This window comes from Poecile atricapillus, chromosome 1, assembly GCF_030490865.1.
Source record: "Poecile atricapillus isolate bPoeAtr1 chromosome 1, bPoeAtr1.hap1, whole genome shotgun sequence".
NCBI lineage: Eukaryota > Metazoa > Chordata > Aves > Passeriformes > Paridae > Poecile > Poecile atricapillus.
In genome coordinates, this window is record NC_081249.1 from 73,481,651 (window position 1) to 73,505,632 (window position 23,982).

The following is a 23,982-nucleotide window of genomic DNA, read 5'->3' on the forward strand; positions in this document are numbered from 1 at the left end:
TCTCCAGTGATCTACTAATCTTAATAACTATAATAGATTTAGCATGTTTCAAAAATTTATTTAAAGGAAAAAAACCAAAAATGACTGCCACACACACTACACCAGTAGGGAAGAAAAGGAATTAAGAAGAGGAAATATGAATCAAGATACATTTGAAACTTGATGTAAATGAAGGAACAGAAGAAAGTTAAGTTGATGAAAATGTTAAGCAAAGATGAAAAATGAAGCAAAAGCAGAGAGGAAAGATTCAGCCACTGCTTTTTCAAAAAGCTAGCAAAAAGAGAGTTGTAGAATTCAGCAGCCAAGCCAGAAAACCAAAAAACAGAGAGTTGTCACATCTGACATTGGAACATGTCAAATGGACAAAGATCTTCAGCAGTCTGTTTAAAGGAAGGAAACTTAAACAAAGACGGGAATTAAATAATTAGCATTACTGCAGGAAAGACAGGTCAGATAACAAGAATTCATGTTACAACATGATGTATTTTGGCTTACAGTGTAGCACAGAGGATTTAAAAAGAAGCAATGACAGTCACAAGTGATGGATTTAAGACTTTGTATAAAGGGTTCTGCTGAATGCCAGCAAAGGGATATATTAGATGGGATTAAAGTATGTGACTTTGAAAAGCTCCTCTTTCAATGACACAAGAAAGGGCACTAGGACATCCACAACTTACACAAAATCCAAAGTAATGAAAATAAAGTCTCTTAGTCTTTTTACTACTCTCATATCCTTTACTGGTAACACACTTGAATATTCATCTTTTAGGTTTCACCCTCTCACTCCAAATGAGGATAAGAAATAACTTAAACCACTTGCCTGTCAGGCTTACCTAAACAACCAAACTTTTAATAGCAAATTCAGACAATCATCAGGCCCCTGATCAGGCTTCTGCAGCATAGTCATGATGCAAAGACTTGCATAGTTCTCCTTTCCTATCACTGAGATGTAAGCCAAAGACTCAAACTCAGCTAGTATCTGCTGCTGAGCAAGAATCTTTTGGGAAGGGAAACCTTATGAGGTGGGAGAATTTTTAAATACCATTAGGAAGTCACTATGAAAATGGCCATGTAACTCACTTTTACTGTGAGACAGTTCAAATTTTCCTCTGTCATTCTTTTCTTAATGAAGGAGAGATGACTTGTCCCATCAACAACACAATAAATTCCAAAAACATTAGTGAAAAAACAATGGCTGAAATGGCTAAAATAATGTTTATCTATGACACTTATCTGTGATTTCTGAATTATGCCATAGAACTTCCCCCACAGTGTGAATTTTAAAGTTTACATTTTCTGGTAATGAAAAAATTGAGTTAGCATCTTCTCCACCTAGTAACTATGTAGCTTCTTCATAGATCACTGGAAGAAGGCATCTTCTGATCGCTGGACCAAGCTTTAGATGACCCAAGAGAAAAGAGGCATGCCTGCCTCTCCTTGGATGAGACTAAAGAGAAGGGCTTAGCATATTTTCCCTGTAATTACCACTACAGCTGTTTCCTAAGCAGCAACAGTTCACTGTCAAGAATCCCAAACATAAATGGTTGACTTAGTAATAAGGAAGAGCAAGAGAATCAATCTATATGTCAGCCTTACCTTATATAGCTTGTATTAATTAACACATGAAATGAATTGGTATCCTGAATGCCTTTTGCACTCTGGAGAGGGGCTCATCTTTAACCACAAGGTTAGTGAGACAATGGGAAGGCAAATAAGGTTCTGCCAGAGTAAAAGCAGAACCTGCCCCTTCTTTCTTTGCAAGTTTCATCTCATTTAAATTTGGATGTTAGGATTCTAAACTGTTATAAGACTATTTCAAAAATTAAATACAATCAGGTACCTGAATACTTCATTATATACAGAGAATTTATATATGAAGTATTTTTCACCTCAAACTGTGAAGTTTCAAATAAAAAATCTGAACAATGTCAGATATGTGTCAGTCATACGATGACTGAATGACAGCCCTTAATACTAGACAGTCATTTCACAGGATGTCAAACAGAGGTCTTTTTTATTTTTTCTTTAATACATTTCCTTCTTTTTTATGTACTATAATTTATTTATTTCATTTCACAAAGGATAATTGGTGGAGTGTGAAAAACACTCATGCACTAATCTCCAAGAAGCTTCACATATGGCACTTTCCATAATTACAAAAAAATCCATGGCATTGATGTTGCCAGTCTCTTAACTTTGACTCAGTTTTGAAAAGAGGCATTCTCTTTTCACAGTATCTTCACAATTGAAATATTTTTCTTCAATGCAGGTAAATATCTGGTCAACATCACTTGTTCTCCTCAGCACTATAAAGCTATCTTAACAGACCAAGAGATTAATTATTTTATCATTGAAGTCTGATATCGAACCTACAACAGTGTTATTCAAAGTATATGAATCTGCTAGCAAACAGATTGATTGCAAAGTCATAGAATCAGTCTCTCCTTCCTTGTTCATTAGGTGCATCCTTGAAATCCGATGGCATTGTTTTCTGTAAACTTGACTATTATTTCACTTAGAGCACATCAAACAGGATTTCTTTTCACTTCCTATCAATTGCAGCCCTCTGCTAAAGATGAGGTGAGATTTTTTTATATTTGTCAAATGACTGCAACAGGACTAGAGGAGTAGACTTTCAAATTAAATGTGTAAAGTATGCTTTGGTATTAGCTAGGATACTTCACAGCTGAAACATAACTTTAAACTTTTTTCAAAATTCCTTCCAAACAATTTTGTTCAAATTCAAGCCCTCACAAACACTGAAAGATTTTGTACTAACAATCAGTGGAAAGTCAAACTGAATTAAGTCAGTGTTTGCAGAGCAGGACAATAAAACAATGCTTTCTAACACTTTGGAAACTTGAAGCTTTGAGTATAAACCATAAATTCAAACTATATGGTTTGAGTAAAACCATATAGTCCTGGGATCTTACGTGGATCTGTTATCTGGAGAATGCCATACCCATCTCACAATCACTAACAGAATGACCCCTGAGCTCAAAGACATAGAGCTGTGACTTGGTATGACATACCATACTTGGTATGACAGGTACACAGCAAGATCAGAAACCCCTGCTTTGGTCCATAACTAACAGTACAGAAGCAGCTGGAAAACTTGTAGTCCGCAACTTAAAGGTTTTTAAATACCGGAGAGAAGCCAGACTGTAGACACTGATCTTCTTAAGTCACAAGTTACATGATAAAATCATTAAGATGTAGTTTGAGTAATTTATTAAGCAAATTCTGATAGCCCTAACAACACTGACACAAAAAGTTAACACTTTGGCCTAGCTGAAATGTAATACTGACTGTTGAACAAATGGTAGTCTGAAGACATTTCAGAGATACTCTTTCACTGACAGCAGGTTTTAGAGCACGTAGGCCTGGTAATATTTTCTTTTGGTGAAACAAATTCTTCCACTGAACACTGCTTAAAAAAAAAAAATACTCCTACTAAATTCACCAGATTTTAAAGTTGCAAATAAAACTCCAACACTTAATGGTGAAAAAGGCTTTCTGCTATTCAGCTACTTACATTAAAACGGTTTCCTGTGAGTAGCATAGTCCTGAAGAAAACTGAAAAATTTAAATGAACTTCTACTACACTTATTTCACAATGTATTTAAGTGTTTTTCCTCACTCAGTACAGTATTTCTGTACTTCAGTAATTGTGCTAGAAATCAACTTACCCTGTGTTTTTCCTTTACTTTCTTCCTGTATTCTTCTTTGTCAAATTTGTCTTCTTCACGCAGTATTTCTTTCGCTTTATCTAGGTTGATACCACTGGCATCCTCTTCCTCATCTGCTTGCGCCAAATTGGACTTCTGCACAGGTGGCCACTGCTGCACTAACTGAATTAGAGATGCCAGCAAGAAAAATAATGGTTAGAATGATTTTTTTCCACATCACACTTTTTGTGGCCTAAATATTCCAATACATTATTTGTCCAGACTAAATAAAAAGATCATCCGCAAAGGAAACAAATTAACGAACCTTAATTTACATCACAATCAGTTTAAAATTACTATTTTAAAGTAGTGTCTGTATTATATCACAGTACTGTTTAGTGACGTCACTTAAATCTCTTCTCTTATTTTGTCCTCTTTCCTGATTAGAACAAGTAATTTCTAATCCTGCTAGTCATTTGGGGAAAAAAAAACTACTTGCTCTCAAGAAATTACTCTCAGAAAAAAAAATGTGAGTAAATCTAAACAGTACCTTTCATCTAAACAATCAGCATTCTGACATATTAACCAAGACAAAAATTAGACAACCTTTATTCAAGAGTACACAAAAAAAGCATGACTGGAGGTTCATGTTTCGAGGGAAGAAAGGGGAACAGATATGGAAGGGTTTTTTTGATTATTCTACTAGGATAGTATTGGAAACACAGTATTGTTTGATGATTTATGCTGATGAAATGTTTGATGGACGACACACTGAACACATTCAGCTTCCCTTAAATATCTGAAACTCTAAATTCAAGACTACACATTCACCAAAAAATATCCACATCTGTCTTATGACCTAGTAGCTTATACCTTGTGGTATGAGCACACACTTTAAAAGGAAAGCCTTTGCAAAATCATTCTTGCTCACAGATTGGTAGAGTACTCAATCTTGACATGAAAGTACATGGCAGACAATACAGAATGCCTTTCAGTACAAATGCAAAACCAAACACATTTAGGACTCCCTAATGCACACAGGTTGTTTATTTAACAGGTCAGATAAATCCAACCCATTGTTACAATATCCTTTTGTAAAATCGAGTTTGTGTAGGTGTATTTTCTAGAAAGATACATTTTTAGAGGACTTTATCAAAGAGAAGGAAGTGGAATAGAATAGTAAAATTTTAAAGTACAATTTTACACAGCTTGGGTAGAAAAAAAAAGAAAGAACAACATCCATAGATGCAAATTCTGAGTTTCCTTAAATGTTACCCCTTTTCTATGGTAGTGCTTTTCAAACTAGAATCTTTGTGATTATTTTGCTCTCCATCCTTTCTCCTTTTTGCTTCATTGCATAGATACCTAAAACATTTGCATATTAATTTTAAGTTGAGACAACAGCTTCTGTATATCTAAAAATATCTGACATTGTAGTTTTCGGTCAATGGGGCAACCTCTACAACCTTTTACATTCTGTCTAAAGTTAGTAATTATGCATATGGCTACATTCCCTTCACCTGCAATATAAAATGCTTTATTTTGTCAGAAAAAAAGAAAATTATATACTTGTAAAGGTGACCTCTCAGTTTATGCCTTACTGAAATTGTTATAAAGAGAAAAAAAAACAAACACATCCTACTTTTTATGTTATCTGCTGGAAACAGAAAAACAACATACACAGCATCTGAAGCTGTGAAATCAAATGATAGAAAAGTTCATGGAACATGGACACTTGCTAGTGAGGTTATTTCCACAAGGAAACCCTAGACTAGCATCCACAATAGTTCCTTTCAGTATAAATTCAATATTTTTTTCCACTGTTCTATTAAAAGAACAAATCAAATAACTGGCAAATTTCCAAGCGCTACTACATCAGTACCAGTAGGCCAAAATTTGGTACTTCTTGAGCTTTTCTAACAAAACTTTTAATCTAGAAATGGTGAATGCTGGGAAGAAAACCAGGGTCTTCTTTTAATTCCAGTACATTAACTCAAGACTTTGGAGAGCTTTGGCAAACAGCTACAGGAAAATTGTTTTACAGTCTGTAAGAAAAAAACAAACGTGCTCTTGATTTCACCTGAAACTGAAGATAATAGGCAGAAAAAAGATACAGTTCTGTACATCCACTTACAGCTCTCATACAAGTATCTTAAACATACAAAGGTGAAAAGAGGTCAGTGCTCAACATTCCTCTTTTTCCCCATGGAACTGAATTCTAAATGGAAGCCGAACACTTTTGCAAAATGTAAGCCAATTACAAATACCACACATTTTTTAGAAGTGTCTTTTTATACAGGTATAAAGTACATCTATGACTTTACAGAAACTACAACTTCAATTCCCACCAAAATGCAATTACTTTTAAGTGATCTTACCTCTCCATCTTCAGTAAAAACTATTTTTGTGTTAACTTTAAATTTCTTCTTCAGTATTTTTCTGGCTTCTTGGGTCTTAGTTGTTTTTTTCTTCACCTTTGATTTCGACGTGGTCTGCATTAAAGAAAGTATGTTTTTTACTAGTCATAGAATATATATTTCAAACTTTCCTGAAAGTAATTAGATGTATTAAAATTTAATTACTAAAACATGTGTAAGACTAATTTCCAGTAAAAATCAGCCAGCAATCCTTGTCATGAAAGCATTTGAAGCAGGCCATATAATCAGAAATTCATTTACTCTGATAAAAAATTTAGTATAATTTACATCCTGTCAGCACCAGGACACCTGGCCCATTCAGATCTCACTAACCTTTTAGGGACAAGGACACTAGATTCATCAGCTTATGCTTCTAGAAAGCCTCATCAGACAAGAAATACAGTATAAATGACTTGAAGCCATTAACTACAACTGATCAGATACTAATTTCATCTCACTTGTCATCACACTGTCCGCAGGCACTGCAATAAACCAGTTTGAGCTATCTCTGTGTCAATAATGCCACAAGTGGCCATGCAAGAATATTCCTACTTCATGACTTTTGTCTCTTGCTGAACATCCAGCAGGTGATTACCAACCTTAGGAAAGTACCATTTAAATATTGCAAAAGTTACTAGCATCATAAAAGAAAGTTGGGAAAAGAAAGGGAAAAGAGACACCAGAGCAACCAATGAATGAATCCACAGAAATCCACAGGAATTGTGAAATCCACAGATGGCCTATATAAGTTTCCCCAAGGCACCCATATGGTGGCAACATCACGGAACTAAAGAATGTGGAGATCCACCACCCCCAAGTCCTCTTCCAAGAACTCTCCTTTCAAAAACAAAGATGTGTTCCAACATCTACCAGGGCAAAATACACAGAGGACATTTTAAGCAGCAACTGACATTGTAAAAACTATTTTTTAGCAAAAAATGTTCTGAAGGAATATGTGGAGACTCCATAGGAGAAGGCCCAGAACTCATTCATCATCCCAGTGCAATAGAGACTGCAATCTCTCCACTACTCAGGAAAAAGCGCCTGAAAAACAGTCACTAAACTGTCTAAACTTCTAATAAATAACAGAAAGCAGTCAAAGCACCCAGAAAGAAAAAGGAAAAACTGAACTTTTTCTCACTTTCATTTTTTATTTTGGTCATTTTAATCAGTTTTCATGTTCTATACAAAATCCACTATAAAAGGAAGCAAAAAAACATTAACTCAGAAAGTCACTGTCACTATGGTCAGCACACTAATGCACTGAAATATGAACTATAAAAGAGAAAAATTACAGTCCTTCTAACAGGAAAAATGGCTTGTGACAGCTACTGCGCTGTGATATCAAGTAATGACCATATCTATTATAGAAAATAGTAACTGTAGCAGCACTTTTGTCCTCAGTATTGTCAAACAATTTTTGCTGCACTTTGCAGCTAGCACTGGTTAGGTACACCTATAACAGCCCAGAAAGCTGCACTACTCCCTCATTACTGCTGCTTATCCTACAAACAGAAATTGTTTCAGAATCTGCATTAGCATAAAACCCTTGCCTCAAAATACAGACTACTTAGTAGAACAACAGGAACTGTCCACAGGCAGAATTTAAAGAGAGATGTATTTCAAGGTGGTGGGACAATACTATTCACTACCACAGCATTTTCTTTCAGCAGCTGCTTTTGGTTTTCTTTTTTTATTAAACAGTCCTTTATTTCTAGACTGCCAATATTATTTGTATCAGCATAACATGCTACTATAAAAAAAAAAATATTGTAAGATTGAAATTGGTACAACAGTATTTTGCAAAATTATATTTAACTGTGAATTTCAGCTGTTTACATTTCTTGGTTTAAAAAAGGCTTTCCCAGCTAAGAAACACAAATATCCAATGAGCTGCCTTTACATGCACACATAGGCAACATTTCCAGTTGTACCTTGTTCCCCCTCCTTCCTCTGAGTTTGATACTGCCAAGTTGTGTGGGAGAAAATGGAACAGTGCAAATTTCCAAACAAATAGAAGGAACAAGAGGAGAAGAAGAAAAAAATGGGAAGCTAAGTTCCCTCACTATAGATTCAAAAAGCATAGTGTAAGGTCAGTGGGTGAATTTGGCAGATTTATAATATTGCTTGTGTAGCATTACACAAAGGGATTAAAATTTTAAAAAACCTGCAGAAAAAGGCATGAGTATAAAACACTACACACTCTCTAGATAATTAAACTGTGGGTTTTACACAGGATGCTGCATTGGGTTTTCATGGCCAGCTTTTGGTACAGGGGGGACTACAGGGGTGGCTTCTGTGAGAAGCTGCCAGAAGCTTTCCTCATGTCCAGCAGGGTCAATGCCAGCTGGCTCCAAGATGAATGTGTTGCTGGCCAAGGCTGGGCCCATCAGAAGTGATGGTAAAGCCTCTGTGATAACGTATTTAAGAAGAAGAGAAAAAAAATTACGGCACAGATGTAACTGTAGCCAGAGAAGAGCAGCGAGAACATGTGGGAGGAACAGCCCTGCAGACATCAAGGTCAGTGCAGAAGGAGGGGCAGGAGGTGCTCCTGGCACCCGAGCAGAGATTCCCCTGCAGCCCCTGGTGCAGCCCCTGGCAAAGCAGTCGTGTCCCTGCAGCCCCTGGAGGACCATGGAGATGCAGAAATCCACCTGGAGCCCATGGAGGAGATCCACACCAGAGCAGGGGGATGCCTGACAGAGGGCTGGGAACCCATGGGAGGCCAGAAACAGGCTCCTGGCAGGGAGCTGCAGACCCATGGAGAGAGGAGCCCATGCTGGAGCAGGTTACCTGGTAGCACTTGTGACTCACGCTGGAGCAGCCTGTCCTTGAAGGCCTGACCCACACTGCAGCAGTTCATACAGAACTGTTGCCCATGGGATGGATTCATGTTGGACAAAGAACTGTCTCCCATGGGAGGGACCCCATAGTGGAGCAAGGGAAGGACTCCCTTCCCTAAGTAGTGGCAGGATGGATGAACTGACCACAGTCCCCACTCCCTGTCTCCCTGTGCCACTGGGAAGGAAGAGGTAGAACTGAGAAGGAGAGGTGAAGAGAAGGTGTTTTAAAGGGCTGGTTTTACTACACATTATCCTGCTCTGATTTTGTTAACAATAACTTCAATTAATATCTCTAATTTAGCTCTGTTTTGCCTGTGATGGTATTTGGTGAATGACCTCTCCTGGTCCTTAGCTCAACCCATGAACCCCTCATTATGTTTTCTCTCCCCTGCCCAGCTGTAGAAGGGTGTGATAGAGAGGCTTTGGTGGGTGCCAGGCATCCAGTCAGGGTCAACACACTACCCAGGTAATTTAGCTTTCTGTCCCCACTTCAAAATTGATGGCTATCAAGGCTCCTTCAGCTTCAGAGACAGCCCCCTGACTGACTCATAGTTTAAGACCAGATGGGCTCAGCTATCAAAACATTTTCATCACAGATGTAGGCAGAATTTTCCAAACTACATGACTTCAGTATTCAGCAGTAGAAGAAGGGACCTTTGGTGTGCTAGGGCACTGGTTTCTGACATAGCTCCCCTTTTCCAAGGGGGAGTCCAGGATCAGCCATGGAGTGTATAGTCCTGGGGCCACCATGGGTTCCCATACATGCTGCTTTGGTTCCCTTCTGAGGATCTCTCACATTTTTCTGGAGTCCCTACATAATCCTAAAGTGTCTCTCTTCTATCACTTAACCCTCTCCCTCCATGTGTCTCCAGTAGCATCTTTCAGGGGATCCATTCCCCACATTCCAAGAGCCTCTTGTCCTATACTTCCTGCCTTGGTGGTTGCTGCTTTATATTGAACATAGCTGTGCCAGATGTTTCTCCAAGTGGCTTAAGCCTTGATGCAGGATGGGTTGTTTAAATCCACCTCAGTTCATGGTCTCCTCCACGATCCATGATACCCTGTGACCCCCTCACCAAATTTCTCCTGCCAGTGCCTGTCTGCTTTGACCTCACATTTGAACAGCTACATTGAAACATCAATGTCCTATCTAGCAGGACCCTGATTCATCCATTTTAAAAGTGAAACACCACTGGATATGAGACCTCAGGCTTCCCTAATTTAAGTGCTAACCCTTGATTCTGTGTTTTCAAGGCATTCTGCTTACTCATTTCCCATTTTCATCTTTTGTACTAGGAGATACCTGAGCACAGACAAGCAGCAGGCTGACATTCTCTACTGCTTCATCTCCTCTTCACAAGGAGTTCACCACAGTAGCAGGCACCACCAGCTGCTGGAGGTTGCCAGAAGATTCCCACACCATCTGATAACCTTAAATTCTGTAGAGAATACAAAGGTAGCAGAAGTCATCTCTGCCCAGTAAACAGCTGGAATCTGGGGTCACGGGCTTTGCAGGTAGAAGTACCAACCCATCAGCAGATATAAGTGAATGGAGGGTTTCTGCTGACAAGACCATGTTCCTAGTGCCACAGCAAGCCATAGGCCTGGGCATTTTAAAGTGAGCTGAGAGGGCACAGCTGCTGTCTGCACAGATGGGCTCATTGCAGGTCCTGCTCAACTACTATTTACCTCAGTAAATCCCTTTCCAAAGCTGAATTATTCCATCAGATAATGCATTGATCCAAACAAAACAGCATGGGTGATCTGGGCACAGGTTTTCACACTGCCATTAAGATACCAAAGGAATTCTGCATTTGAACTCAAGTTGCTAACAGTAGTTTAAGCACCAGCTGGTGCACACACCTCTCTCTGTCAATGAGAAGAGGTTACCTGCTGCTCATCAGCAGGTACATTTTGCCCTATGCTCAACACAACAGGCCTCCAAATATTTTCTTTTCTTCAATAAAGATGTGGCAATAGTTAAAGTGATTAAACAAGACCAGAGCAATAATTAGCCTCTTTAAAATGATATATAACACTTAAACATTATAAGTTAAGAGTCACTCAAGTTCATAAAAAAATCCATAAAATGTAGCATCAGCTGCAGGCTTGGGGGATTTTCTACTGTTACTAATCTAAAGCCAAAATTTGTTTTTCCTTTTGTAGATGCCAGATGGCTTGCTGGATTATTTCATGAGTAACAATAAAAACTAGCTCTTAGAAGCACAGAAAATGCAAACATTTTGATACAGAATCACTAACAATACAGCTAATATGCAAGTTCTTTTCTATTTTTCTCAAGAAGGACTGAGCTTTTGATTTCTGGCTTAAACATCTGATATTCTTAAGCTGAATCAACAACAAAATGTTTTCTGAATGATAAGACACTGATGAAAGATACTGACAAGTTTAAGAAATCAGATTTATTATTTTTCCAGTTATAATATTTTCCTGAAGAGATAGGGCACAGAAACACAGTTGTCAGTAAATTTTGTTACTGTAATATGTCACATTCTTCCTATTAATATTTTAATAATTTTTAAGTCAATAGATAGACTTGAGCATGTAATCCTCAGTAACTCAGGATCAAACAGCAGTATCTTACCATAACCAAGACAAAACAGATGTGCTTTGACCATCCGAGCGTTACTCATCATCAACTTAAAGTTATTTTGTTTCTAACTATAATTTTCTCTTTAATTTGAACTCAACCCTTGAAAGCAAGCACAGAATACTCACTACAAAAGCTGTCTACAGACATTATTGTGGCAGGGTAAAGTATTGCATCATAAAATATCAGTAGAAAAAAAAAGTTAGAATCAATTCTCCAGTCCTGTAAGCTAAAACAAGCATTACTGCATTTCTAGAGGGTTTGTGGGCTTTTCTTCTCCCTCTTCCTCGTATCATACAATTCCTAGGAAGAATGGTGGTGTACCTGGAAATACTTTCCAGTCTCCCCCTCACATCATTACATTACTTTACCAAGAAGCTAACAGTAACTGCCTCTGAGAAACAAAAATCAACGTGGGACTCAATTTCACAGACTTTTTTCATAGTTCTTCAAGAAACTGCCCACAAGAGGAGCAAGTATCACATTTGCAGTACTATCAAGTACGTTGGTCCCTCTGTCAAGCTACCACGTTCAGACTCGAATGTCATTCCCCACAGAAGGCCTGCAGACTGAAGCTACCAAACCTTAGGCAAAGAAGAGGACTCTTTGTGCCATGGAAAGCACAGAGATGGTTTTCATCCAGCAAGCACCACAGAACTTTGAAAAGACTAACTAACCTCCAGTCACTAATCTAAAACTGCCTAACCATAAAGCATTACCTCCCAACCACATAAATTTTCCAAATTCAGACTACAAGGCTTTGACTACCTATCATGGAGAGAGAGGAATTTAGAGGGGAGAGAAGTTTTTACTTCTGAAAAATATCTAAAGTATCACAGAAGCAGCAGTGAGTTACAAACTTCACTCCTTCACTCCTCACACATAATTACTAAATTACTAAAGATACTAACGATAAGACAGATAAGACAGAAAACATCAAGAGAAGCAAAATAGACTCTACTTCAAGCACTTACAAAATGCTAAACACCAAAAAGCTTCTTCTTGATAATACAATTTGATTCCTATTGAGTATAGAGGACCAAAGAGGCAAAAATCCTTGTGGGTCATGACCACAAGGGGATGCACGGATGCTGCTTTTCTTCATGATCTGTGGTAACTAGGTGGTCTTTATTTTGATTTCCTGTCCACTTCTCTAAATGACAGTTATTTCTGTCCTTCCTAATTTCTGCTGACTACTCATGAATCATGGCCTTTGCACTGTTGTGAACATCAGAACAAGCCAAAGCCACTAAGAAGCAGCAGGGCAAAGCTGCTTCTAACAGAAGAACTCCCTCAATCTTCCCTAGGAAAACAAGTTTCTTTAGTTAGCCTGTGTTGTTCTACTTTTTATGTAATACAAGTGCAGCAAATTTTGTTTGTATTCTAAGTTTTTACTTTTTAATTAAATGTTAAAAATTAGGAAGCTTAAATTCACAGACACCATTCAAACAACTTGCATATCATTAGTATATATCACTGAGGACAGCTTTTACCACAGCAGTTGTGAAAATCTGGAAATAAGTAGACATACTCAAAAGAAAAAAACAACACTCCTTACATGTTCTCGATTTGCTTCTCTATAAACTCTTACAGCACATTAATCAAGTATGAAGATCAACATGACCTTCAATTTTTCAAGCAGTGGCTTAAATTAAAAGGCTGGATTGATGGGGATCTTGTTGGTTTGGAGTATTTTTTCTTCAGAGTGTTAGTATGTGTGTTATTTTATGTTTTTTTCAACTAGTATCATGCAAGATTTCAAGCAAGATACTGAAAAAGCAAGAAGCTAAAGTTATTGGTTGATAATTCTTTACATAATAGCACTGTTTGATCAGGGAAATTCTAGACATCTAAATTACTTACTACATCTACTAATTATTTCCTTTCTAGACCTAGTGAAATAATGCTGATTTTAAAAAGAGACCATTTTATAGACGAGAAAAACATCAAGAACTGCATATGGCTTTTACAGTCGCAGTTATGAAGGAAAGATCCAGGTTAGTATTCAAAAGAAAAACAGCATTCTTAGCATAAAGAATAGCATAGACATGAATCATTTCAAAATCACAGCAACAGTAGAAACAGAAGTAGTGTAAATTACAAAACATTCTAATAACCACTATTCAATACTGCTAGCTGCATGTTGCGACTTAACCTCAGCCAGCAACAAACCACAATGCAGCCACTCACTCACCCACCCCGGAGCAGGAGGGGAGAAAATCAAGAACTGTAGAAATGAAAAAGCTCCTGGGCTGAGATAAACACAATGTAATAGCTAAAGCAAGGGCTTTGCAGGCAAGCAAAGCAAACAGAAGAATAAATTCACCACTTCCCATGGTGAATTGGGAATGGCAGGTGTTCAGCCATCTCCAGGAGAGAAGGGCTCCACCACACCTAATGGTGACTTGGGAAGATGAACACCATTATTCAAAATGTCCCAAGCCTTTCCTTCCTCTTTCCCCAGCTTTATATGCTGAGCATGGTGTCAGATGGTCTGGAATCCCCCTTGGATTAACTGGGGTCAGCTGTCCTGGCTGAGTCCCCTCCCAATCCCTTGTGCACCCTCAGCCTCCTCACTGGTTGGGTGAGGTGAGGAGCAGAAAAGCCTTGTGAAAATCCTGCTCAGCAGGAAAGAAAACATCCCTGTGTTACCAACAGTTTCCAGCACAAATCCAGAACTCATCCCCATACTCAGTATGATGAAGAAAATTAACTCTATCCCAGCCAAAACCAGCACATCACATTGTGTTTAGATCACAAGACCAGCAGCTCACCACACTACCGTGTTACAGTTAAAATTGCCTTTCAGATCAAAGAAAGAGACACAGATGAAACAAACCACAGCAAAGACAGACCTGTACTATGGCACTCATGCACAATGGTTTTGATTACTGTTACAAGAGATTAAATCTGAATCCAACTTTCATTACAGTTTTGTATTTGGGCACGAGAGTCTGCTGAGAATAGATTTCTTATTACATACTACTATTCTCTAAAACAGATAAAATTAAGCCAGTAAAGTTGAAAATAACTAAATTTAAGATTAAAAATTCAGTGTTAAACATAAATAATGCAATAAAATACAGGAGGTAGGAAAACAAAACCTTGCCACTTGCTAAAACAACTGGAATATTCTGCAATATATTTACATTATGAACTTGGCACTCCATTAAGACAGGAATTTGCTACCATTCCTTCTATTTAAAAAAGGTATTTATTTAGGAGATTGTTTTACTTGTATAGACTATGACAGCAGAGAAGAAGGAGAAACAGGCACCAGTAAATGGGTCCCTGTCCAGTATTTATCTCTAACCACAGACAAGAGCCAAGCTTCACAGACAAGAGCCAAGCTTAAGTACAGAAATCTTTATTAAACGGTTCTTCAGTGATAAATCTTATTCCCATTCCTGATGCCACATAGCCGCATTTCTCTAGAATACTTCTAAAACACTGAAAACCACTAAAATAATTTCCCACTGAATTGCTAAACTTTTCCTAAGAATGAATGCATATTCCATGTGATACAGGACTGCTCATTCCAGCAGCTGGTATCAAGACTTGAAAATGGGACTTTTGGCAAAGGATAAACACGAGATGGAAGATGAAGTTTCTCTGAAAAGCAGGTAAAATGAGCAAATATTAAGAAAAAAATGTTGATATTGCAACATTTACTGTAATTTATTGAACTTATTTGTCAATTACAACTCAAAATCATAACTATTTAAACAATGGTAAAGACAACATATTCAACAAAAACCATTCTTTCAAGATACTGAGGATTCCATCAGTAGCTCTGAATAGTTCCAACTATGAATTTAAATGAGAGAAAGGATTTTTTTTTAATCCATACATGCCCATACGTCTGCATTCATTTTAAGAAGTTTAATTCTGTTTTAACTATTTCCTCTTGTTTCTTTACAGGTACTTTAGAAATGCCTGGGAACAGTTTCTAATCCTGAAATACAATTCCTTTATCCTCCCAGCAGCATTTAACTGCTAAAAAATTTAAACCGAATCTTGAAAGTGTATTTTTTAAAATGCATTTTCATCCTTACATTCATGAGAGAACTTTCATGCTTTCATGTTCTATTACTGAATAATAGAATGTTAATGTTTTACCCTGATATAAAATACCAGAATACCAGAAGGAACCATGAATGAGCAGCATTGCACAATCAATTTTTCATGCTTTTTTCCTTCCCTATCTTACCCTCTCCCTTTGCTTTTTTCTTTTTATTTTTATATTACATATTTCCAACTCCTCCATAGAACAGGAAATGCTTTGGTCAAGAGCCAAGCTCCTCCCAGCCCAGAAAACAAACATTTGATTCACAGAGTATAAATTATGTAATTGTAAATGCAACTCTATCTGTATATGCCAACAAACAGTTTTTGCCATTCATCTGCAAAACCACTGCAGCTCATTTTGCAAATCTTTAAGTATAAGACTATTATACAAGAAATACAGGCAAAAAAAACAAAAAAAAACTCAAAACCATCCCTACATTTTTTATTATACTATCTAACATGAAAAAAATCCACTACTTGAGAAATTTGTGAATTAAAATAATTAGATAATATCTCACTCTGAAAGATATCTCTATTTAATGCACTGGAACACAGAACTTTTCAGTATAGCTATTGCATTAGGCTGAAAACCTCCATTATCTGGGAGCACAAGAGGCAACAACATTCCTTTCTAAAGCATTAGCCATTTAGCAACACAAGGCCATCACTTCTCATGCAGCTTATTTAAGTGAGGTACAATAGAGAACACAGAACTATTCACATATTTCATAGGCAAAAACTAAATTAAATTCTAATCAAGTATGCATGACTAAATGAAGACAAAGACATTCCAGCATACTGTAATTCAGACTGTAAATCTCAAAGAAGTATACAATAATGATTAATCTCACTAGTAACTGTAGTGCCAGATCAAAGAGCAAAATGCTTTCATTCCACTCCTCTCTGCCATTACAAAGTATGCACCCTTATAAGAAAATCTTCTGGCAAAATCCAACAGAAACACACAGAACCAACAAATTCTCCAGGACCTCTACAGCCAAGAGAATGCAGCATCAATTAACATGCAAATCCCATTATTTTGCTGACTGCTATTTATCCTACCCATTCCAAAGCTTCCATTTTTGCGAGCAAGAAATAAACATGCTATTTCCAGCACAACTTGGCAAATTAGGAGAGCATGAGCATGTATTTGATATTGGCCCAAATTACTTCAAACCTAGGCATCTCCTGTCTGACACTTCCAAAAAAAGCCCTAAATTAAACAAAACCACACTCAACCCAAGCCCCATACCACATTAATGTGGAGTTGAGGAACTAAGAAAATCTGTACCTTCATTGCAACTTCTGTTCTATTATGGATCTCCAACAACAATGATGTTGAGATATTTTCTCAGTTTTCAGCAGGTGAAAGGTTCTGCTTACTCATCCCCCATTGATATTCCACATGAAAGGCCCACACTCAAAATGGGAGTGAAGGGAGACAAGTAGGAAGGGAAAGGGAAGGTTGCCCTTCCCTTAAAGATTAAAAGAATCCTTAAGTGCTGAGGTGTGCTGAGTACATCCTATGTTCTGGACCTTATAAATTTTCAGTTTTGCTGGAAATTGCTCCTTCTCTCAAAGGCCACACTTAATATCTTACTGTAAGACAGTTAAATTGAAATATTCCGAGAAATGTAATCACTGGTGATAGAGCCAGAAGGCAATGCTAAGGTGACATTTAATGAACTGATTAATTGGGGGCTTTTTTAGTTAAATAAAGATTGTTGCATTTAATGTGACTATTTTCTAGGAGTTAGGACAGTTTTTCTAAGGAAAAAGAGGGAAAAAAATTTTTTTCTGCATAATCATTAAGGCAGCCAAGGCTTAAATAAATGTCAAAACATAGTTAAAATTACGGTTTTAAAATACTTTGCAGAAGAAACTTAGATCAAAAGGTGGGATGAGAAGACCAAGCTTTCCTGCTGTTTTTCTTTAAGGCTGAAAGCGTGTGATGAGCATGACCTTCCTTTCTCTCTGAAAAGCTGGCCCCAGGAACACAGTGGCAGCTAAAGCTGAAGCTACTCAAAACATTTTGTTTGCTACATTCTCCTGATCTGTCACCAGAAAGTAATAAAAACATTATTCTGCAAAGATAAAAATATATTATCTCAACTCCCTCTCTCCCTCCTTTTGCACAAGCTAAAACCACAACCTATGCCCTTTTAATTGCCACCCACAAAAATATTCTCCACAGACTGTGACCACAAATAGCAAAGACTGCAGATGTTTTGAGAAAAAACCGTGAGTTTTGCTCATTTGACCAGACTGCATTTTTCAGCAGTAATTAGTGTGATAACCACCACTGTCTTTAAGAGCTTTATTTCCTCTTCTGATTGACCCAGATGGCACATTCTCCTCCCCTTCCCCTTCAGAGGCCTCTGAAGGTGATGCTCCATCTCTGTGCACAGGAGCAGACACAAGTGAAGCCACTGCCCTACCTCCACCCAGACACAGCGCTGCTACAGAGAGCAAGCAGAGCAAACACCAGTTGGTCTGAGAGGGTTTATCTTTGAGACGAGGCTTGGTTGAATTTTGCTCCTAGACAAGGAGTGCAGAGCCCAAGTGCACCAGGGGCTCCTCAGTAACCCCACACACCCAGCGAACAGGAGGCCCAGCTGGGGCAAAGGCAGCAGCACCACAGACATGAGGAAAACACCAAGGAACCAGAGGAAAGAACGGGAGATCAGCTGAGGGAGTTGCTCACTGCTGGTGAGAGACCCGAGAAGAACAGAGCTGGCTTCTCTCAACCAAATGTCAGTCAAGGTTAATCTGAAAAGACGGAAGTTCTTCACAGCTAAAGGTTGATGCAGAAACCACAATAATAACCAGGAAAAGGTATTTCACTTCTATTATTTCTCTTCTTAAAAAAAGGTTGAGTATTCTGACTTCTTTTTCCATGTATTCAATACAGACTTAAAATGCTGCCAGAAGTGGTCCTGCAGTTCTACACAACTCCACACCTGCCCTTTGCTAGCACTGGTCCTTCCCCAAAGAGAAAAGCTGCTGCTCCAAGGATTTAGAACTGGCAGAAAGCTGGCACTAAGACTAGAAGGGCAAAGGCAACTGAGTTTCCAGCAAAGAGGATATGAAAACTGTCCACTCATTTGGAAGAAAAAAGGAAGTAATTTTCCCCCCAATTCAGGCATTAAATGATCAGGTAATCCCATTAACACAGAATCTTCTATCAGTTGTGCAATTTTACTTTTTTGAATGAATCTTTCTTACTGGAAGTAACAGATGATTTAGAACTGGAAACAGCAATATTTACAAGAAAAAGTGAAGAGTCAGGAAATCATGCTACTCCAGACAATTACAGGCCCTCAGACTGAACTCAAAAGCATGTAAAGCAGAAAAACAAGTTTTAGAGGAATGACGGATTACAGAAATGGAAATTGGAATAAGAAATACCTTACAGACCAAGAATGCCAAAGGCACATTTGCAAAAAAAAGTTTCTTGATTCTTTAGACAAAGGCAATATAACAGGAGAAACTAATTTAACTTTTTGTAGAACATTTAACAGAATCCATACTAAAAAGTAATAACTAAAGTTTAAAAAATGGTCAAGGAGAGTTAAGAGACATCAAGGATTAGAACTGTTACAGTGACTACAATGATCTGTGTTTAAAGACAAATTACTGGGGTGCTACTGATTCTCCTCAGTCAGGCCCATGGTTCTTCTTCTGTGTGCACCCCTAGTTTCTCAGGTCAGGTCAAGATCAATTAGGTTGTGTCAGTTGTTCTGAAAGTGGAACAAACATCTCTCATTAATTATACACAGTGTCTTAGAGTTCACAGCAGTCAATTAATTGCCCTCTAACACTGAATTTCTCCTTCTGAGCTGCATGTACAACTTTGCTACCAACTTTTAGGAAAACTTATACTCTGATTATCTTATCTGAGCCATAATACTCATATTTTAAAGATCCTTGGAAGAAAGTCAAGCTGAAATCAAATCAGTAATTATTTCTAGAGAAACACACTGGACTTCAGAGATGTTAGGAAATTAACATAATCTACTTGCTATAGTTATTTCATCATCATAAATTAACTTTGTATAATATTACACACTCTTCTTCTCCCTTAAATTTAACTGCACTAGTTTTGAATAAATGTGGATTTTATATTCTGCATAGACAGAAAAATAAGTCTAGAGGGATAACACATGAACAAATGACTTGTTAGCTATTCACCAGAATATATAGCTTAGACCTAGACATTTCTTGTGCTTACTGAAAATCCATAAATATTTAACAGTGAAGTTTCACAAACCAGGAACAATGGAAATGCATCACTGATTTCAGCAAAAAATGCTCTGAACGCACCAAAAGGAAGACACATGGCACTGATCAGTCATCCCTATTCCTCATTTTAACACTAAGGCCAGTACTGCAGGAAAACCACAGAGAAGCACAAAGAGAATAGGAATGGCATTATGACTAGAGCTCTAAGCAGCAGAACCTTCACAAGAAAAGGTTCACCAGCTGGACATGGAAGATATTTTTGCCATCCAAAGAAATGTCTTTAGTCTTCTCACTAAGAGCACAGCGAATTGTTGTGAAGTCTGTTGCAGGACACACTGTGCACCAAGGTCAAGAGCTGGACCAATCCAATTTAAGTAATACAAACTAAACAACATTCCCATTCCTGAAGTGTTTGCATGAGCACTGACAAATAAGCTGCAAGTTGCTCTTTTTCAGGCTTAAATCCCATCCTTACAATTCACAGAACATAGTCTCCTGAGAAATTTCTCTAAATTAAGAAATCTCTCTTGAAAGACTATCTCTTGGCCGGACTTCACTTCTGTATCACTGAAGAATTACCCATTTGAGCCTTAGCTAAACTCCAGGGCACACACACAAATTGCTACATTGTCCTAAGTGAAAGGCACACCACAGAAAACAGTCTGAAGCCAGCAATACAGTGGGGACACACCAGCTTATGTTAGCACAACTGGACCACTGTAATGAAGTCATGAACCCCACACCCTAGTCTGTCCTACACTCATTCTCACTCCAGCATGATAGAAAAGCTCACCTTGCTCACCTGGAAACACTTCACACACACTAATTTAAGCAAACTGGTGTACTGAAAAAACACAAGTTTTAGAAGGTAAATTTAAATGGACACAAGAAAGGAAAGAAAAAAATATGTTTAGGATTATGAATCTGTCATCACTACTTAAAAAAATATGGGGTAGTTGCTGACAGGTCTCCATTAAAAATTAATTTAGATAGCTAGCTTAAGAAATAAGGGAAAAACTCATCTCTTTCAAAAAACAACAGTTTCTGAAGCAGTTTCAGAGAATGCACGGGTCATGTGTGGCAGACGACATTTGTTCAGTTAAGAATAATCTGCTTAAAAGTCGAGATTTCCAGGATGATGAGAAATATTTCCCATTTTAAGTGCAAATGTTAAAATGGGAAATAAAACTAATAAACTGCAAGTGTTCTCACTTTGTGCCAAGAGCCACCCAGTGACCACAGCTGGAAGAAACCCAGATGTCACTTCACTTACTCACAATGTCAAGGCAGTTGGACAGAGTTTTAACAACACAGCAAAAGTTAGGAAAAGCAAGAAAATCCAGAATAGCAGGTCAACTGCCAACATGGAAACTGGATTTTAAACAAGTGCGTTCACATTAACACATCTTACCTGAGATTAAACAAAAACATCCTCTTAAAACCTTTCAGCAGAAAAGAGATTCTACATAAGAAACACTACTGAGTGGGAAGACAACCATGTACTTCACATTGCTAGTGATCTTTTTCTATTCAAAACAGTAATCCAATATGGAACCAAATAAAGACAGAAGAGAACAATTTCAATCCCTCTTCTGCAGAGCAAGAATTTTCTCAAACACTGTAACAGTGATAGTGTAATAGAATACAGTTGTTGCAGACAGACCAGTTTGTAAGAACATACAAATCAACCTTCTGCACAAGTCACTCAGTTTAAAACTACAAAGTACATTATTTTGAGGTTATGCTTTTTTTCATATCCATTTCATGCATAGATTGATTTCCATGATGATGAAAGTTCATATATATAGATATAGATATAAAAGTAATTTTTCCTACTAAATCTACAGAAACAGAGGTTATCCCTTTGTATAGCTGCATTTGATTGCTTTGATTTTTCTCAAAAGAGAGACGAAACTGAGAAGATATAACTTACTTCTAACTCTGGTAGGAAAAAAGACTTCTGAACTGCTTTTACAAGCACTTTTTACAGTGCTTCCATGCTTGAACAATACAGCTTTTTATGCTGCAGTAACTTTTTATCATGCATTCAATAGATTTTATTCCTGTAGCCATTTACAGACATGTGGGTAAGATTCTTTTTATCTACCATTTTCAGCTGCTCTGAGGAAAAAACATTAAAAAGCATATCGAAGTTTAGGTTAATACCAACAGGAGAATATGAGAGATACGAGAGACCATACGGAAAAAATGTCTTCTGTTTCAATTTTGGTATGGAACTCTTTCTTATGCTTTGTCTAACATGGAGCTTTCCTTACAGTAAGGGTATTTGACTGTTTTGCTTATAAGTGAAAAAAAAAAGCTGCTGAGGGTATTCAGTGGTCAATAACCCGGAGAAGACAAGTAGCCTGATAAGAAGCTCACACTATATTGAAACAGCCAGTTTCTTCCAAGGACATAACCATAATACATTTTCTACCAGTTTAGCAGCTTGCAGAAGATAACTGCCATAATTTATTATCTTATTTATCTACTTTGCTGCTTAGAACATCAGTAGGTTTCAGTATTTAGCAGAGCTATGGGAAAAGTAATGAGTCAGCTATGGGCCATCAGTGCAAAGCGATCGATATCTGATCCAAGATAAAACTGGAATGTTTAGTAATCAAAACTACTTATTACACAGAGCCAGTCCGGCAGCAAGTATTTCTTCTCAATTCATTTTATACCTATATTAAATACATGCAAAACAAATTATTAATATTTTAAGCCATCTGCTTATTTATTTACACTGCTTTAATAAAATCTGTCTTCTGACAATTTCCACTCTCAGTGCTTAAAATAGAAAATAGCAACAAAAAAGTCACACTTCTAAAAACATCACCCAGTAAGCTGCTTTTTTAAAAAAAGAGGGAAATATTTCTCTTCCTCCTGGGGAAAAAAAAAAATTAAAATGGCAGGAGACATTTCCCATTAAAAACATAAAACATACTGACTTTGAATATTCCAATTGAAGATGTGAGCACACATCCCAGAGCACAAATAAACTCTCTCTCCATGAACATTTGCTTAACCAGGCTTTACTTCTTCATATTGTCATGGATTTCTCACTTGCAAGGAATGTGGTCCAGACAGATCCCATTTTTTTAATCTTTTTGAAATTTGGGGCTATTAAAGTCCTTCACTTGCAAAACTGCAGCGGTCAGTTTTCCAAAGAAGCCACCATGAGTTTGTTTTCTGGTATGTGATTTACAAAGATCATCACAAGGATGTTAAAATTCTGTAAGGATAATATGCTTTTCAATTGTTTGGGTGGTTTGACAAATAAACTCAATTTTAATGGGAATCAGACATTAGACTTTCAAACTTTTTGAAAATCTTACCTGGAAAACAATTACATTTCTAAAAAGATAGGAAATAAAAGGAAATAAAATTATTCTTTTTTTTTCCAAAGGTGAACTTGTGAAAAAAATCCGATTCAGAATTTTAATATCTGCAACACAAAATTATTTCCATCATTACTATGTTCCAGCTTCGGGTCACACTGCACCTCCAGCTATAAACAACTCTTACTGACGTAAACCAAGACAAAACCACAGGGCTGAGCACTAGACTTAACAGTAGGTCCCCACATGATAGTTATGAATTCTGCCATCTGAATTATTTATTATGAGGTCAGTTTAGTCCAAAACATGACCAGGAGATTTCAGATCAGATTTTGTAAAAAACCGCAATCATGTCCCTTCCACATCTAAGGGGACACTGATTGACCTATCCTTTTGGCTAAATGTTTTCTGTAGCAGAAGTTTAACAGCTATACAGCAAACTGCTTCATTAGTGGGTTGGCCCACTCACTCCACAAAATCCAGCAGACAGTCACTGTTCCATGTTAGTTTGCAGCTGCAAAGGAGCTGTTTTCACTTGGAAGATCTGGTACAATTGGTAATACAGTACAAATATCACCAGGGCCAGCATATCACGTAGATCTCCTTCCTCCAAACGTTCTACGTTCTGTGGAGCAAGGGGCAGGAATTCTGCAGAGAGCAGAGCTCTACTTTACAGACATAAGTGCTTTTCCTAACAAAGTGCAGAATACAAGAGACTAAAAACAAACAGGAAGAGCAAGCATGAAAGGAAACAAAGGAAAACTATTTTCTCCTTACTACCGCTGCAAAGCA

At 37.5% G+C, this 23,982-nt stretch overlaps 1 protein-coding gene across 1 annotated transcript in view; it reads right to left on the minus strand.

Moving 5' to 3' along the window:
• DDX10 (DEAD-box helicase 10) overlaps nucleotides 1-23,982 on the minus strand; it is a 160,034-nt gene that overhangs the window by 56,134 nt on the left and 79,918 nt on the right. Inside the window, exons 14-15 of the mRNA XM_058864478.1 lie at nucleotides 6,047-6,160; nucleotides 3,690-3,851 (exon numbers count right to left, since the gene is read on the minus strand). Coding sequence (XP_058720461.1) covers nucleotides 3,690-3,851; nucleotides 6,047-6,160 — 276 coding nt within the window. The remainder of the gene's footprint in view (nucleotides 1-3,689; nucleotides 3,852-6,046; nucleotides 6,161-23,982) is intronic.